The sequence below is a fragment of the Lethenteron reissneri genome, chromosome 38, assembly GCF_015708825.2.
Source record: "Lethenteron reissneri isolate LAM-NWPU_2019-01 chromosome 38, ASM1570882v1, whole genome shotgun sequence".
NCBI classification, from domain to species: Eukaryota; Metazoa; Chordata; class Hyperoartia; order Petromyzontiformes; family Petromyzontidae; genus Lethenteron; species Lethenteron reissneri.
The window spans coordinates 12,381,107-12,398,304 of record NC_083816.1 but is presented as its reverse complement, the minus strand read 5'-3'; the positions used below and the strand labels follow the sequence as shown (position 1 = coordinate 12,398,304).

The 17,198-nt window shown below is 54.4% G+C and overlaps 1 protein-coding gene across 5 annotated transcripts; it reads right to left on the bottom strand.

The window, feature by feature from the left end:
• Positions 1–268: 268 nt before the first annotated feature.
• Positions 269–16,115, bottom strand: LOC133351643 (protein FAM107B-like). Of its 5 annotated transcripts, none has more exons than XM_061566998.1 (4): positions 16,049–16,115; positions 5,482–5,794; positions 5,196–5,361; positions 269–4,253 (listed from the first exon to the last, which is right to left on the bottom strand). In XM_061566998.1, exons 2-4 carry the CDS (start codon positions 5,622–5,624, stop codon positions 4,104–4,106), a joined length of 459 nt encoding a protein of 152 aa, XP_061422982.1. In that variant the 5' UTR covers positions 5,625–5,794; positions 16,049–16,115; the 3' UTR covers positions 269–4,103. The 5 variants fall into 5 exon arrangements, with proteins under 5 accessions (XP_061422982.1, XP_061422983.1, XP_061422984.1 ...); XM_061566999.1 differs by lacking the exon at positions 16,049–16,115 and adding an exon at positions 12,343–12,386; XM_061567000.1 differs by lacking the exon at positions 16,049–16,115 and adding an exon at positions 8,215–8,317.
• Between the last annotated feature and the right edge of the window lie 1,083 nt (positions 16,116–17,198).

The window sequence follows — 17,198 nt, the reverse complement described above, 5'->3', positions numbered from 1 at the left end:
GCCCGTGCTTAATTTGTGTTACTGTCCACGTCTCGCACCCCCAGAAAGGGCATCTCACACCCCAGGCCAAGACCCACTGCTCTCAACCAAGTGCAGCACAACACGACTCGTGCTATAAACGAATACAATATTAATGATAGAAAAATACATCTTCACACAGGTTACTTAAATACGAGTTCTCATATACCAAATTGTGTTTTTGCAAATGGTGTATAAATGTACAGTGATATTCTTTGGGTCTTTCGGTAAAGTCACGTAGATAGTTTCAACTTATAAGTTTGAACCTATCTACGTGACTTTACCGAAAGACTCAAAGAATATGAATTCCTGCAGTCACGAAAGCTTTAAGTCAGATTTACAGTATGATAGGTACAGTGTTTTATATCAACCAGTTAACACTGACGTGTTCAGCCACATGTTCCCCAGAGTTCGCTGCTTCTTTAATAACTGTAAATCGGTGAAGCTACAGTGTTTAGTCAATGTTAACTTTGTGAGACATCTCTGAACATTATATGAATTGCCATCTATAATCCTCATTGCGGTTAGTCACTGTTATGATCTTTACGATTATTCACAGCATCACCAATTCACATGACTCATCTCTTTTCCAAATGGATGAACAATGCCTTGCCCTTGTCATCTGCATGACTGTCATCAAGATGATTTCATTACAACAACCTTTGCGTCACAGATGTAACCGCACGAACAATAACCCATTATCGCTCAAATCAAGAGTAATTTTAAACCTTAATCCCTTTCATTCCGTTGGCCGTGTGCCTGCCCTCGCCTGCTATTAAAGCAAAGGACACCGCACGGAAAGAGAGAGAGACATTAAACGCCGGTACCTGCGAACTGGGTGTCTTGTCAACGAGCCGTCACCACACCGTGAATTCCTTCACAACCGATACCGACATTTCGTGAGGTCCGAGCTGCGTCTACACTTTAACGAGCAAAGGAAGCGATCGCCTCTACTGATGGTCTTAAACCAGTTTTTTGAAATTCCACACTCCTATGACGAGGACGATCGCCGTCGACCTCCCCACAAGGGGACAGAGGAGGGCCCAGCCGATCCCCGACCGGGACTTGAACTCGCAGACTGCGAGGTCAGCGCTGCCACCCGGCAACTTTTGCTCAAACGCGTTCGCGCGAACGTTCAGACCACTGCTACGTTCAGACCACGCGTGGGCACGGCGACCGAACGGCAGCAACAAGTCGCCTTGTATGAGCACTTGTGCAACATTTTAGCGATATTCAACATTTACGCAGCACGATGAGCAGTGCAGTTACTTACGAAAACACATTCCCGTGGATTGTTTAAAGGGGGCTCGACACGAGGCTTGGAAAGAAGCTGCCCGTTAATTGATCGCTCAATGTAACATTTATCCAGCGGTAAGAGAGCTTTGGGGTCATTGTTCCACCAATCATGACTGTGCCATCACTGGCGATCTGTGCGAGGCAGAGCCCCGCAAATCTGCGGTCAAAACGAAGCGTCTCCACACCCACACGCAGGGCACTCGCATCAGACTCAACATTGTCAGCCTCAGAGCAGCATTCCTCCCCGGTTGAGAACAAAAATCATCGATTGTCTACAATGCATCGAAATAAACGGTCAGATCTTAGACGGCTGGGCATTGGTAATACCATCGCCGCTGGGTTGATTAAACGTAAACCTTGGCAGTGTGAAGCAACTGTAGTCCAAGTGAAATTCCCTTCATATCCAGGATTTAAAAGGTTTTCAGAAATGCTTTAAATAGCATCGCACACGCATAAATGTCTGGCGTCTTAAATAAGGCCGTTTTGTCTTTAATACAGAATCGTTCTCACCGCAGGGCGAGCGAACTTCTTGATTTTACAGCGACGTCTCTCGTTCCCAGTGTCTCACATTCAAGTCCGCACCCCACCGATCCGTCAGGACCCGTCCTGCCGCCAGACCTCTTCACCGCATGCACTGGCAGCATCTTGGACACACAAACTTGAGATCTTCTTTGGGTCAATAACATTCAAATCCGTACACTTGGTATGGCATTCAAAGTTAGCTGGTCTTGCAGATCCATGGCCAATTTTTTTGTAGCAGCCCACATCGCCACTTGCATTTGAGATGTTTCTTCTCTGCAGTTCACAACGTCAGTATTCTCGCAATGGGTCGTCAGATGTTTCCGATGCACATGAATGACCGGCACATTGCACTTGTCAACAATGCGCCGGCCACCGTAATAGCTTTCCTGCTCCACGATGCTTACTTTGCAATGGTTTTTACGAGTAACTCTATACAGTACGTGTATCATCATACAGTATGCGTACATTATACAGCGTGTCCATTAAACTATCATCCTTTATTAAAGAATTGAGCCAGGTGGCTCAGATTTAGAGCCAGGTGGCTCAGCGTTAGAGCGAGTGGCTCGCAACCAGAGTTCAGACCCTGGTTGGGAGTCGACTCAGCCCATCGTGCCGACGACGCGACGACCACTTTGTGGAGAAGTCAACCGTGGTTGACCTAGAAGATACACGCCCCAGCCATAGGAATGTGAAATTTCCACCACTGCCTCTGGGCTGTAAACTGGAGGGGAGCATCAACTCATTTGAGCAGTAAGTCACCGTGACCCGACTTTAAATCGGGGAACATTTGACCGTCGGCAGTGTGTTTACCAAGAGGCTGAGTGACCTTCGGCGGCGCGTGACAGCAGAGAAGCGTTGCGGCAAGCGCCTGGGCCGCCCTCCGACGTGGATGTGAGGCCAACGCCACGAGGAGGACGAGCGGGACGAGATTCGTACGGTGAACATCCTCGCGCGACCACGCGTGCGTGTGGCTCGTTTTGCTGAGCAAGGTAACAACTGCCGTCAATAAAGATTTATGAACAGATGACACCTCTATGGACACACTGTATATACTCTGTGTATATATGAAGTCGATGTAAAACACATTTTTCCTTGCTAAAATGTCAATTGTTTGCACTTCAACAATCGGCACTTTCCCTTGACAGCCATGGAGTGTGCACAGTGAACAGAGAATTGTGCACATTAATTGCAGTCCTTGACATACAACACATTCCACAAAAGTGGAAACTGTACAGTGTATAATGAAATGCTGACAAAACACGGATTTTGTAACATTCACAACAGTCACACCATTCAAACAAGCGTTGGGCAGCACTCGCAAACATTCATGGTCCTGCCCCAGGGATAGGAATTCCACATTCCCATGTCCGTGCATAGTCACTCCAAAGCACAACGATCATTCACGTCCCGCAATTTGGTTCTAATTTTAATGACCCCAAAGGACGACGGGATGAAAGTCATTTTCCACATTTGGATTTCAACTTCCATGTTTCCAACTGAGCGTCACATAGAATGTGACCTGGCCAGCTCTGTATATGTATTACAATAAATGAACACGAATCGCCACCGTTCTCAATCTCACCAATGGATATCACCCACCGCTCAGCCAGGGCCGAGTGAGATTCCTGGCCGTGGCTAACATCCACGGCTCACGCGGTGGATTCCACATTCCTATGGCCAGTGCAATCCATCTCGTCGAGCGGTACTCGTTATCGATCGTGGATGGATCGTAGGCAGGCCAGCCTAAATGTTTCCAACCGGCGAAGATGCTCCATTAGGGGGGTCCACGTTTCGCAAGCGTAGAGAAGGGAGGGAATGACTATTGCCGAGAAAACCTGAAGCTTCGTGCGGAGCGACAGACCAGGTAGCTTCCACACAGCGTTACGCAACCGATGAAAAGATACTGCCGCTCGACTGATTCGGAGTGAGACCTCTGCTGTTAAACTGGAGCCGGTCATAAGCACACTGCCCAGGTATGGGAAACTCTACAATCTCTCTCACGCAGACACAAAGACACAAACACACATACACATATACACACACACGCATATATACATTCAGTGTAGAGGACACTCGCAGTGTGTATGTGCGTAACATCGGCTCTGTTCACCGTGCCATGTCCGAGTCCACCCTCGCCGGGTTCCGGCACGGGAGCTCCGCTCGTCAGGGTGGTTCTCCCCCTTCTCCGTGCCGACCCGAGGCCCGAGATCGTCACAGTTGACCTCGTCGTCGTGGACGCTGGTGCCCCCCCCCCCCTCCCGCGGGCGTCATGCCGTGCCCTGCTCCGTCTCCATGGTGACGATGCGCGTGCGGCGCAAGTTGTCGCGCACGCGGATGAACTCGGGGATGGTCGCTCCGCCGGAACCGCCGCCCGGCTGCTCCCCCCCCGGGCCGGGGAACTCGAGTTCGCGGTCCAGCTGCGGCACGGCACGGCACCACCCGCAGCCGTGGGACAAACAAGACGAAGCCCTCCGTTGGCCACGCACCACGCTCCGCACCGCGCTCCACGCTCACAGACGGCTCACGCGGTGGATTCCACATTCCTATGGCCAGTGCAATCCATCTCTCCGAGCGGTACTCGCTATCGACCGTGGAGGGATGGATGGCCGAGTCAATCCCGACCACCCTCTGGCCCCGACCGGGATGTGGGCTGTGGAGTACTCCTGGTGGCTCGAGGCGGGCAGCACGGACGTGGTTTGCGCTCCCCCAGCATCGAACCGGAGCACTAATGAGGCGGAGCCCCGCAAAGGGGCCGCGTCCCAGTGCACGCTCGATCTGCGCCGATCGCAATCGAGCAAGAAGCACATTGCAGCCCGCTGCTGGATGGAGGACTCTGGGGGGGGGGGGGCAAGCCGTGCTGGTCGTGGAGGACGTTTGGCCACATTCCACTCGACTGGGGTCGGTGCGGGTTGGTGGTGGACATCGCCCGCCACCGATGTCAGCCGTCGGTGGGAATGGAACTACGATCACTGCGTTAATGGCGCAGTGTGTTAACCCCTGCTCCACCACTCCTCGCTCCTTGTACGCCATTTTACTTTGGTAAATCTTTGACCGGGGTACAGCTACGATCTACAATATACAGATTCCCTAGCACGTCAATGATTGACGGGCATAGACCCGGCACGAGCGTTCGAGCGTGGCGGTGAGAGTGGGGAGAGCGGGAGCTGGGGGGGAACGAGGAGAGGGGGAGGAGAGGGGAGAGTGGGAGGAGCGGGGGGAGCTGGGACAGGGGGGTGAGTGGGGGAGCGGGGGAGCTGGGTAGCTGGGAGAGCTGGGGGAGTACGAGGAGCGAGTGGGGGGAGCTGGGAGAGAGCTAGGGAGGAGCGGGGTGAGTGGGGAGAGCGGGGGGAGCTGGGCACCTGCTCGAGGCGCTGGAAGCGCTTGAGCAGCTCCTGCTGCAGGGCGGCGTTGGGCTCCGGCTCCTCGTCATGGTGGAGGTGGTGCCGCTGGCGCCCCACGCGCTGCTCCCACTTGCGCTGGTCGAGCACACGCAGCAGCTCAGGCTTGGGCTGCAGACCCTGGCCCCTACACGGACACGCAGTCGCACACAGAGACACACGGACATAGTCACACGGACACACACGGGGACACGCACGGGGACACGCACGGACACAGTCGGAAACAAAGTCACACGGAGGTGCTCACCGCTTATTCTTCATGAGCAGCTCCCGGTGCATGTCCTGGTGCCGACGAGACTCCTTCACGGGGTTAATCAGCTTCTTGGGCTTGATGAGGCCCGGGGTTTCGTCCCCGTAGTCCGGCTCGGACAGCATCGCGTCCACCTCCATCGGCTCCGCGTCGCCTCGCTCCTCCGCTTCCCCTTCCTGGCGCTCGCCGCTCCCCAGGGTCACTCCCGGCACGTCCACCCAGCCCGGGGGCCGCTGGTCGGGAGGTTCGCGCTCTCCGAGCTCCCCGCTCACTCGTCCGGCTTGGCACGAGTTCCCGCGAGCGTCGGGTTCTACGCGACCACGGTGCACAAAGACGGTCGCCGCTTTCAGGTGCTTCTCTGCGACCGTCTGGAACGCTCTTCCTTCCAATACGAGGAAGCCACTGGAGCTTTGCACTTGTAAATCACCATCTAGATTTAAAACTCATTTATGTAGAACTGCTTTTAGTGTTTCGCTTGTTTTCTTTCTCCCCGCACTTCTGATGAGCACGGTTGGCTACGTGCGACGTGAAAGAAGTTCAACAAAGAAATGCGAGAAGCTGGACACCCGAGAGAGATTTCACCGTCTCCACAAACGGGAGGCAGAAGCCACCCCTGGCTGGGCTCATGCCCACACTCGCTCGGCACAGGCCTCGCCCGTTCCGTGTGGCTGTGCGATGACAACCGACTGCGGTGGGTCTCTAATTACACTGGGTGTGGGTGGTTTAAGACTAAACTTGGCAACAGCTTTAAACTGCCTTGCAGACAAGTTCATAATTTTTAAAATATATTTTATAGGTCTTCTTTCCCAGTTCATTCTCGGCGGGCTATTGGCGTCAACATCACGAGACGGAGACCCAAACTGTAGACCTCTCACAGCAGTGGGTACCCCACGTGTCTTACAGCGTCTGTGCAAGAGATTGTTCACGCAAACTCTTCTGGAAAACCCTTCAAGTCGCCGTTTTATCTCTGAACAGTACGGGGCACACTTTCACTCACACTCTGCTATGAGATTGGTGTGTTTTCTCATTACACTTAAAAAATAATATTACATTTTTTAAGAGATGCAAATGAGAAAATGAAAAGCTAATTTTATTGTAATGCCAATGATTTATCCAGAATTGTTTTGTAAAGTCATTGGTGATTTGGCTGAGACCAGCAGCTTACTGCACTGGAAACCGGATGTAATGATGGGCATCTGCCTGGATTCAAACCCAGGATTCCAATAGTTCTGGCTCAGGGCTGTGACGACCTCTAAGCTATCCAGCCACCTCCAAGCTCGTGACTTTGACCTTGATGTCCAAGTACAAAGTGAGTCACACTTTTCTGTAAATAAAAATTGTCCTATGTGACACTCGCTCCTGCCGTGTAAATGTGGAATTTCCATCGCTGGCTCAGAGCAACCAACAGAGATGAGTGCCACCCCATTGCTCTGGGAGGCTTGGTATTTTGTTAAAGTAGTGTAACAAAAGGCAATGTGTGTTGCGAGTCGATGTTTGTCCCGAGCTCCACGCAACGTTGACGCCAGCTGTGTGCGCAGGGTTTGGTACGAAGACACGGGTCACGCATTCATCCCGACCGAAAGTGCAAGCGCGCGATTGTTTCACAACGTCTGCCAGTATAAATAAATAGTCTTACTCTGATAAAGAAAGAAACACATTCACGGGAAGTCCTCCGCTGTGCCGTCATGCCATAGGGAAGGCTTCTAAACCAAACCATCACACCACATCGGCCTCCACACGCGTGCCACAATACCACCACGTGCCACAACACCACCATGTGCCATCAATTCGCTCTGTGTTGGCGAAATGTAGACCCCGGGGACAGGACGTCAAACTGAATATGTACATTAATGCATTTTCTTCCTTAGTCTATTATATTTCTTACGCTTTATTGTAATAACTGTGTAATCTAGGGTAATTCCAAAGCATAATTATATACTTTATTGTCTGGATGTGCGTGAATAAAGTCCAGCACTTTGGGGGTGGGATCGGTAGATTATCCACAGTTCATTGACTCACAAGATGTTGCCTCTAGCAGACGGGACACAAAGTCGGCTACTGACCTACGAGGACCGAAGCTGACACATAGCTGGGCATAGCCACGACTTTGGTATCTGCGGGTACCACCAGGCACTGTGGTTTGCCTCCCAACACTGAACGCACACAAACATGGGATTGGTCAAATATCCTAATACAGGATCATCCTACTGAAAAGTGATACGGTTGTTGTTTTTCTGGATAAGCACTGCTACCAAGTCAAGTACATACACACACACACGTGTGACATGGCGAGCGAACGCCGACATCCTGCGTGAGCGTGCAGTCGAAGCGCGCGGCTGGACACAGAGCGACATTGTTCGACGACGCCAGCGTCAAGTGGAAGTCGCTCCGGTTATCTCGACGACCGCGGTATTCCGAGACCGAGAGAGAGAGACGGACAGAGAGAGAGATGTCTGTCTTGTAGACGTGCACCAGAATAGAGAGCCCCATCGTAGTCACCGCTGGCAGCAAGCGAGCTTCCTTCCTTCCCCCACCCCAGACAAAAAACCGGTAAAGACAACAGCGGTTACCGGTTTGCAGCACACGTGGCAGTGTTTCGCAATAACCAGAACAACAACAACAACACAACTCAATATGGCCTTCTAAGGAAACATCTGTACTGGGTGACGTTTCGGGCAATGCTCCTTCTTAATGGCACAATAACCGTAACAGCTCGCGCGCGTTTCCCACCGAGGCACGAGGACAAACAGCCCGCCGCGCCGTGCGTCCGGCGCAGTCGGTGCGCGCGCCACACGCCTCCCTCCAGACACGGTCACCGCTTCCTGGCTCTCCGAACCGGTAAATCGTGGAGTGTGAAAACGGTTACCGGTTTGCCGGTTACCTTCAACCAACCCTCGTATCACTATCCACGTGAGCGACTTCACGTTGAGAGTGGCTGTATCACCGTGTTCACAGCTGCAGACCAGCTGATGCGAGCTACCGTGTGTGTATATATTACTGTATTCTTTGGGTCTTTCGGTAAAGTCGCGGAGATAGGTTCAAAATAATAAATAAACAAAAACTTCGACATTTCGATCGCAACACAAGCGATCGTCATCAGGAGGAAAAAGCGGGAAAGCTACTTTTAAAGGTTTAAAATGTGTATAGCCCAAGTGTCAGAACGCAGTGGGCGGGGCTAGTGAGCGGAGGTGGTTATGTTAATGTGAGACATTAACATGTTCATGTGAGACATTAACATGTTCATGTGAGACATTAATATGTTCATGTGAGACATTAACATGTTCATGTGAGACATGAACATGTTCATGTGAGACATTAACATGTTCATGTGAGACATTAATATGTTCATGTGAGACATTAATATGTTCATGTGAGACATTTACATGTTCATATGAGACATGAATATGTGCATGTGAGACATTAACATGTTCATGTGAGACATGAACATGTTCATGTGAGACATTAACATGTTCATGTGAGACATTAACATGTTTCATGTGAGACATTAACATGTTCATGTGAGACATTAACATGTTCATGTGAGACATGAACATGTTCATGTGAGACATTAACATGCTCATGTGAGACATTAACATGTTCATGTGAAACATTAACATGTTAGGTGAGACATTAACATGTTCATGTGAGACATGAACATGTTCATGTGAGACATGAACATGTTCATGTGAGACATGAACATGTTCATGTGAGACATGAACATGTTCATGTGAGACATGAACATGTTCATGTGAGACATTAACATGTTCATGTGAGACATTAACATGTTCATGTGAGACATGAACATGTTCATGTGAGACATTAACATGTTAATGTGAGACATGAACATGTTCATTAACATGTTAATGTGAGACATTAACATGTTCATGTGAGACATGAACATGTTCATGTGGGACATTAACATGTTAATGTGAGACATTAACATGTTAATGTGAGACATTAACATGTTCATGTGGGACATTAACATGTTAATGTGAGACATTAACATGTTAATGTGAGACATTAACATGTTCATGTAGAATCGGAGAGCAGCCGCCACGGCTGAAGTGTTGGTTAAAGATCTTACGAGTCCTGGAGAACTTAACAACTTTTGGTACGCCCAATGCAGGGGGCGACACCGCAAGACATGGAATTGCTTGTCCCATCTTTAGTAAAAATAAAACTAACATCGGAAAGTGACAAGATGGAAACCTCACAGCCAGTTATAACTTAAACTGGTTGATGACGTGCTTCCAATGATTGCTGAGTTTGTCCCCATCCTCTCGGTATATATGGATGGCTTCATGAACGAATGTTTGTTGATAGCCAGCGGGCTTACAAAGTACCTTTGTCTTTGAGAAATCAATTTCGTGTGAGCCAGCTGTATTAAAACAATGATCAGCCACGGCCGAGGTATTGGTCCTACCGTGTTTCAGATCTGCCTTGTGTTCACGAACACGGTCCGAGACATGCCGCTTAGTTTCCCCAATGTAGCTACTGCCACAGACACAACTTAGTTTGTAGACGCCGCGGTATTGCATGTCAGGGATTCTATCCTTCACAGATGGGATCAGATCACGAATTGTATGTACTGTGTTACATCGAGCCTGGGTCTTGTGTTTGCTCGTGATTTTGGACATTCTCAGCGCGCCGCGCTAACCACTGAGAACTCCAGTGACAATCACCGTTCGTCTTGCAGTGCAGCACTTTCTATTCCCCCTCCGGTGAACGTGAAACCGACACCGCAGCTTAAATGAAGGCAATGGCCCTGAGGCTGATGTCGAGGAGGAAGTGACGATAAGATAATTATGACAATTCGTTAAATCGCTGAAAGTGCAAGCGGCTGGTAAAGGCAGACACGGACACGTCCATGGGCGTGGGGGCTGATGCTCAATTGGAGCGATACCGACTCATCCGGTAGTTCGTGTTGTTGCAGTGTTGGACAAACACACGGCATCCATAAACTATATCGCCTGCTGCTGCTGCTTTACAAGCTGTCATAAAGTGTCTGTTTAGCTTACACACGGGGAGCGGTGGTGCAGTGGTTAGCGCACGGCGGCTACGAACCCGGCGACCCCAGTTCGATTCCCACTCACACCGAACATCGGTGACGAGTGTGTCGACTGGTTCCGGATTACCCCAAGTCAACTCGGCCTTAAATGAGTGCCTGGTGCGGTGTGCAAGAGTCATCGTTGGGGAGACAAAGGCGGCCGGGCGTGGTGCTGGCCACCCACCCCCTCGTGTGCCACAGTGCCGGCCTTCATAGGGGCTCGCTTGAAGAACTTGCCCCAAAAGTGCATGCAGGCTCTACGTGGGATGTTTATGTATACGAACATGTGTATGTGTGGTGTGTGTGAGTGGTGTGAGTGGTGTGAGATGTGTGAGTGGTGTGAGATGTGAGTGGTGCGAGGGTGGTGTATGTGGTGTATGTGGTGTGTGCGTGCGAGGGGTGTGTGTGCGAGGGGTGTGTGTATGTGGTGTGTGCGTGGTGTATGTGTGTATGTGGTGTGTGTGCGTGGTGTGTGCGAGTGGTGTGTGTATGTGGTGTGTGTATGTGGTGTGTGTGGTGTGTGTGGTGTGTGTGGTGTGTGTGCATGGTGTGTGTGGTGTGTGTGCGTGGTGTGTGTGGTGGGTGCAACATCGTGCTCACACGAGCATCAGCAACCGAATGCCAGTTTTCTGACAGAATACGTTACCTATTAGGCATGTTGTGGGCATGCACGGAGTCTACCGATACGTGGATACTCAACACAATATGTCAAGACCGCCTGCCAGACCAATTAATATAGTTCACACTCATTCGAGCAGAAACACAAAGCACACACACACACGCGCGCACGTACAAAGACAAAGATCCCTCCGCATGGCCTTAACAGACAAGGGACACGAAGGGGTGGGTGGCCAACACCACGCCCGGCCGCCTTTGTGTCCCCAGTGGAGGTGTTTACACATCGCACCAGGTACTCGTTTAAGGCTGAGTAGACCTAGGGGAGGCCCAGATCCAGGTGGCCAGGTTTGTAACTCAGCACGCTCTCAATAGCACACACACCGAGAGGTGCTTAGCTGCTAAAGCTCTTCACAAACTGGGCTCGTGAATAGTGAGATGCCCCCTGCTCCGGTCAGAGGATATGCGTGCCCACTTTGCCATCATTACAAGGCCAGTCTCGTGTCACGTGTGGGATGGGTTTGACGCTGGTGATGACTGGTTACGTGTTGTGTGTGAGAGAGAGAGAGAGGGACACACGCAAGACCATTAGACATCGCGCACCTCCATTCAGCACGGCTGGCTACGTACGGTGCGAAAGAAGTTCAACATCTAAAGCAGTCGAAGATCCAGGGATAATGATTTTGTGTAATCACGGCAAGTGCTGGATTACACAACAGGGCAATTGCTGCCAATCATTCAACTGGCATCACAAACGCACTTTCATGGCTGCCACAGTGTGCATGCCTGATGAGTTACGCGCTTACAAGATTCACGGGGACACGCTGAGTAAACACGCAGCGTGCTCAACACGCAGCGTGCTCAACACGCAGCGTGCTCAGCACAAGGTCACTGTCGCTACGCAAGATACCGCGGGGATTGTTGAGAATGTACATCCCGTATTAAAACAATAGTATGATGTATGACAAAGGCACACACACAATAACACAAAGACAAAGCTCCCCCGTATTGCCTTCACATAGTTTTGGGGCAAGTGCCTATTACACACACACACAAACATCTGCAGTTGACACAAAACAATAACATAGTAATGCATTCGCTTACAAATATAATTCTTAACTGCAATTCATGACTCAACGATACATCACGTAAATGTGCACGAAATGACGGTGGTGATGGTGGCGTTAATGAAATACCGGCACGGCGAGAACTCGGATCACGCGCGCGCAGCCCCCACACCCCCCCCCCCTCTCTGTGTGCAGCCCCCACACCCCCCCCCCTCTGTGTGCAGCCCCCACACCCCCCCCTCTCTGTGTGCAGCCCCCACACCCCCCCCCCCTCTGTGTGCAGCCCCCACACCCCCCCCCCCCCTCTGTGTGCAGCCCCCCTCTCCTCCTCTGTGTGCAGCTTCTACACCCCCCTGTCTCTGTGTGCAGCCTCCACCCCCCGTCTCTCTCTGTGTGCAGCCCCCACACCCCCCTCTGTGTGCAGTTTCTAACCCCCCTCTCTCTCCCTATCTGTGTGTGTGCAGCCTCCACCCCTGTCTCTCTCTCTGTCTCTCTCTCTGCGCTCTCCCCACCTACGCCTCTCGCTCTCACGGAGCAGCGCTGGGAGGCCCCCTGCCCCGCCCCCCCCGCCCCGCCCTTCTGCCCTCACCGCCTTCGGGCTGCCCGTGGGCTCGAGGAGCTGCCCCCCCCCCCGAGGCGTCATCTCCGCCGTGACGCGAGTTGGGGGGGTGGGGGCCACTCGCCCGCACAGACACCGACTCGCCCCGCTCCGCGATGGGTGTCCGTCCCCGTGTGCTCAGATCATTATCTGAACCGGTCCTGGTCCTCCACTAGGTCGACTCAGCCTTCAAGACTTGGTGCGGTGTCGTAAACATCGCCACTCGGGAGACAAAGGCGGCCGGGCGTGGTCCTGGCCACCCAGCCCCCCTCGTGTGCCGTGCCGGCCTTCACAGGTGCTCTCGCTAACAGCACTTGCCCCCACAGTCCGTCACAGGCTGCACGCGGGATCGTTGTCAGTGGTTGTTCCTGCGCTGGACATCGCCTGCCCACGCGCCCCCCACCGATGATGCACAGAAGAGGGGGGGCGAGGAGGAGGGGGGGGAGGGGGCAGGAGGGGGGGGGGGAGGAGGAGGGGGGGAGAGGGGGGAGGAGGTGGGAGAGGGGGGGGGAGCGGGGGGGGAGCGAGGCGGGAGGAGGAGCGGGGGGAGGAGGGGGGGGTCTCTTCCTCGTCAGGGCAGGCGCGAGCGTTCCCCAGGCAGCCTCCCCTCCCTCCCTCCCCACTCACCACGCCGCTGCGCGCTCTCGCCGGGGGCTGCCCCCTCCCCGCCCCTCTCCCCCGCACCCCCCGCCCCTCTCCCCCCCACCCCGCCCCTCTCCCCCCCACCCCGCCCCTCTCCACCCCCACCCCGCCCCTCTCCCCCGCACCCCGCCCCTCTCCCCCGCACCCCGCCCCTCTCCCCCCCACCCCGCCCCCTCCCCGGCTCCCCCCACCCCGCCCCTCTCCCCCCCACCCCGCCCCTCTCCCCCCCCACCCCGCCCCTCTCCCCCCCACCCCGCCCCTCTCCCCCCCACCCCGCCCCTCTCCCCCCCACCCCGCCCCTCTCCCCCCCACCCCGCCCCTCTCCCCCCCACCCCGCCCCTCTCCCCCCCACCCCGCCCCTCTCCCCCCACCCCGCCCCTCTCCCCCCCACCCCGCCCCTCTCCCCCCCACCCCGCCCCTCTCCCCCCCCACCCCGCCCCTCTCCCCCCACCCCGCCCCTCTCCCCCCCACCCCGCCCCTCTCCCCCCCACCCCGCCCCTCTCCCCCCCACCCCGCCCCTCTCCCCCCACCCCGCCCCTCTCCCCCCCACCCCGCCCCTCTCCCCCCCACCCCGCCCCTCTCCCCCCCACCCCGCCCTCTCCCCCCCACCCCGCCCCTCTCCCCCCACCCCGCCCTCTCCCCCCCACCCGCCCCTCTCCCCCCCACCCCGCCCCTCTCCCCCCCACCCGCCCCTCTCCCCCCACCCCGCCCCTCTCCCCCCCACCCCGCCCTCTCCCCCCACCCCGCCCCTCTCCCCCCCACCCCGCCCCTCCCCCCCCACCCCGCCCCTCTCCCCCCCACCCCGCCCCTCCCCCCCACCCCGCCCCTCTCCCCCCCACCCCGCCCCTCTCCCCCCCACCCCGCCCCTCTCCCCCCCACCCCGCCCCTCTCCCCCCCACCCCGCCCCTCTCCCCCCCACCCCGCCCCTCTCCCCCCACCCCGCCCCTCTCCCCCCACCCCGCCCCTCTCCCCCCCACCCCGCCCCTCTCCCCCCCACCCCTCTCCCCCCCACCCCGCCCCTCTCCCCCCCACCCCGCCCCTCTCCCCCCCACCCCGCCCCTCTCCCCCCAACAACATCCTGTGCCCCCCCCCTCCTGAGGTCGCCAGCACCCCGCCCCCTCCCTCGGGGTTCCCGTCGCTAGGCGACACGAAACAAACAGAAAGTGTCCCACACTCTCGTGTCAATATCGCGCACAGATTTTTATATTAAGCACACAAACATGTCTCTACACGGAGTACACACAGCACACACACAGCACACACACACAGCACACACACACAGTACACACACACAGCACACACACACTCAGTCACTCGGCACGGAGTGACTGAGTGATGTATCACTCAGTCACTCAGCACGGAGTGACTGAGTGATGTATCACTCAGTCACTCAGCACGGAGTGACTGAGTGATACATCACTCAGTCACTCAGTCACTCTGTGCTGAGTGATACATCACTCAGTCACTCAGCACGGAGTGACTGAGTGATGTATCACTCAGTCACTCGGCACGGAGTGACTGAGTGATGTATCACTCAGTCACTCAGCACGGAGTGACTGAGTGATACATCACTCAGTCACTCAGTCACTCTGTGCTGAGTGATACATCACTCAGTCACTCAGCACGGAGTGACTGAGTGATGTATCACTCGGCACGGAGTGACTGAGTGATAGCTACTTTTGCTTCTAGGATAATCCGGCGCTGCGTAGACCAGAGGTGGGACAAAGTCATTGTTATGCAAGTCCAAGTCGAGTCTCAAGTCATCAAATTCATGACTCGAGTCTGACTCGAGTCCAAGTCACATGACTCGAGTCCACACCTCTGGCGTAGACCAAACATGGCCTTGTCTTTAGTATGGTGTTGTCAAGCATAATTGTATCGTCTACCAGTCCACGTACTAGACGATGACAGCGAAATGCAGTGAATGTCATTATGTCGGGGTAGCTGTGGTGCGGTGTGATTAGTGCGATGCGCTATAAATAAACACGGTCGCCTGAGTCCGATTCCCGGTCACGGCGAACATCAGTGGCGAGTGCCATCTCGACTGGTTCTGGGTGCCCCCCTTCATCACCTCGCACTGACCAGCATGGTGAAGTATGGCCAAACAACCTCCATGAACGACACGGTGAGGGAAGGCCTTCACCCAAAAGTGGATTGACCAACATCTGTAAATGATTATTATTTCTGTAATGGACAACGACTGTGACTTCAATTGTAATCTTAATTCTCACAATTGCTGCAAATGTTCGTTAGGTCCTCGTACAGCAGTGCACGCTATCGAGAGAGGACCGCGCCCATGGCAATCTTAGTTCGTCTGCTGCACCCTGCAGAGTGCGGATGCTGAAGATCGATGGACACCAGAGTGCAAGATGAGCTGTGAAGAAGGGGGCTGCGTGGATCGACGCCGACGTCGTCACGAGTCCAGGCAGAGACTGCCCGGCCACGCAGATGCCGCCGATCGCCCTCGCAGAGTTCGCGCACCCAACGCACCCTGGCCAAGGGGTCGTGTCGGCGCAAACTGGCGAAGCGATGTGGCAGTCAAACACAATAACGATGACGGCGACTCGTGAAGAAGGGGCCATGAGCATCACTCACCCTCCTCCTCCTCCTCCTGCAGGGTCGCGAGGGAGGCTGAGACGTCACACGGCTGATGTTCACTGCGGAGCTCTGCCTAAGAGAGGACACAAAAGCACGGTTGACTACGTACGGTGCGAAAGAAGTTCAACATGATACACACACAGTGCACGTACCGCCCGTGTATAGAGAGCCCTTTGCCAGTCCACTGTTGGATGAGGGCCTCCCCATGCTGTGTGGATCGTGCGTGCGGGGGGGGGGGGAGAGTTGACCATACTTCACCACGCTGGTCTGCGCGGGTTGATGAAGGAGGGGAGCATAGCTATGGAAGTAGCCTCCAAAGACGTGACATGCACCAGCAGGTTCTAACCCGCTTAGCTTCTGAGATGGAGCGCATCGCGGGGGTGGTCGTGGCGATGCGGTCAGCGCACTGGACGATGAACCACCCAGCGGCCTGAGTTCGGTCGCCAGCCACGGCTAACATCTCTGTCGAGTGACGCATGAACCCCTTGACCATCCCGCACGGACGAGCGCGGTGAAGTATGGTCACACAACCCCCTTGGCTGACGCGGCGTGGGGAGACCTTTATCCAGCAATAGGTTGACAAAAGACTGTAAATATGTATTATTATTACTGTTGAGAGGCCATGGGTTCCCATCCTGGATGACATAATTACGATCATCATCCATACAGTCGTCGTCGTCGTCTTCGTCAGTACTTCTGGATAGCTAAGATCCACCTGTCGTGTGGAAATCCTGATCCCTGCCATAGGACTGTGGACTTTCCAACGCTGGTACAGACAGGACCGTATGATGGAGGTTGAGTAATTCCCAATAAATATTTCAGATATTAAACCACATTGATGTTGGACTCTGATGTGTAAACGGAATACAAATTCAACCGCCTGCCTTCATGTATTTAGAAGACCCAAAATGGGGACTGCTTTTAGGAGTGGGGGGGGGGTGTTTGTAATCATTTGAGGGAGAGAGAAGACAAAGCGAGGCAGCAGTCGAGAGCATCGGGATGAAGTTTCCGGTCGCACGTGCACGAGGCAGCGCAGAACAGCGACACGAGAATGACAAAACGATGCCCCCGTCTCCAGAGTTGACTATCGGGACAAGCAGAGGGCGCTTCGGACAAGAAAGGCTTCCTTTGTGCCTCGGCACACAGC

Bases quoted from the DNA above. Each gene is read 5' to 3' on its own strand.
- LOC133351643 (XM_061566998.1), bottom strand. From the start codon at position 5,624: ATGGAGGTGGACGCGATGCTGTCCGAGCCGGACTACGGGGACGAAACC. The intron at 5,362-5,481 runs GTGAGCACCTCC...GTGTCCGTGTAG, and splicing joins CTGCTCATGAAGAATAAGCG to GGGCCAGGGTCTGCAGCCCA. The intron at 4,254-5,195 runs GTGCCCAGCTCC...GCCGTGCCGCAG, and splicing joins GCTTCCAGCGCCTCGAGCAG to CTGGACCGCGAACTCGAGTT.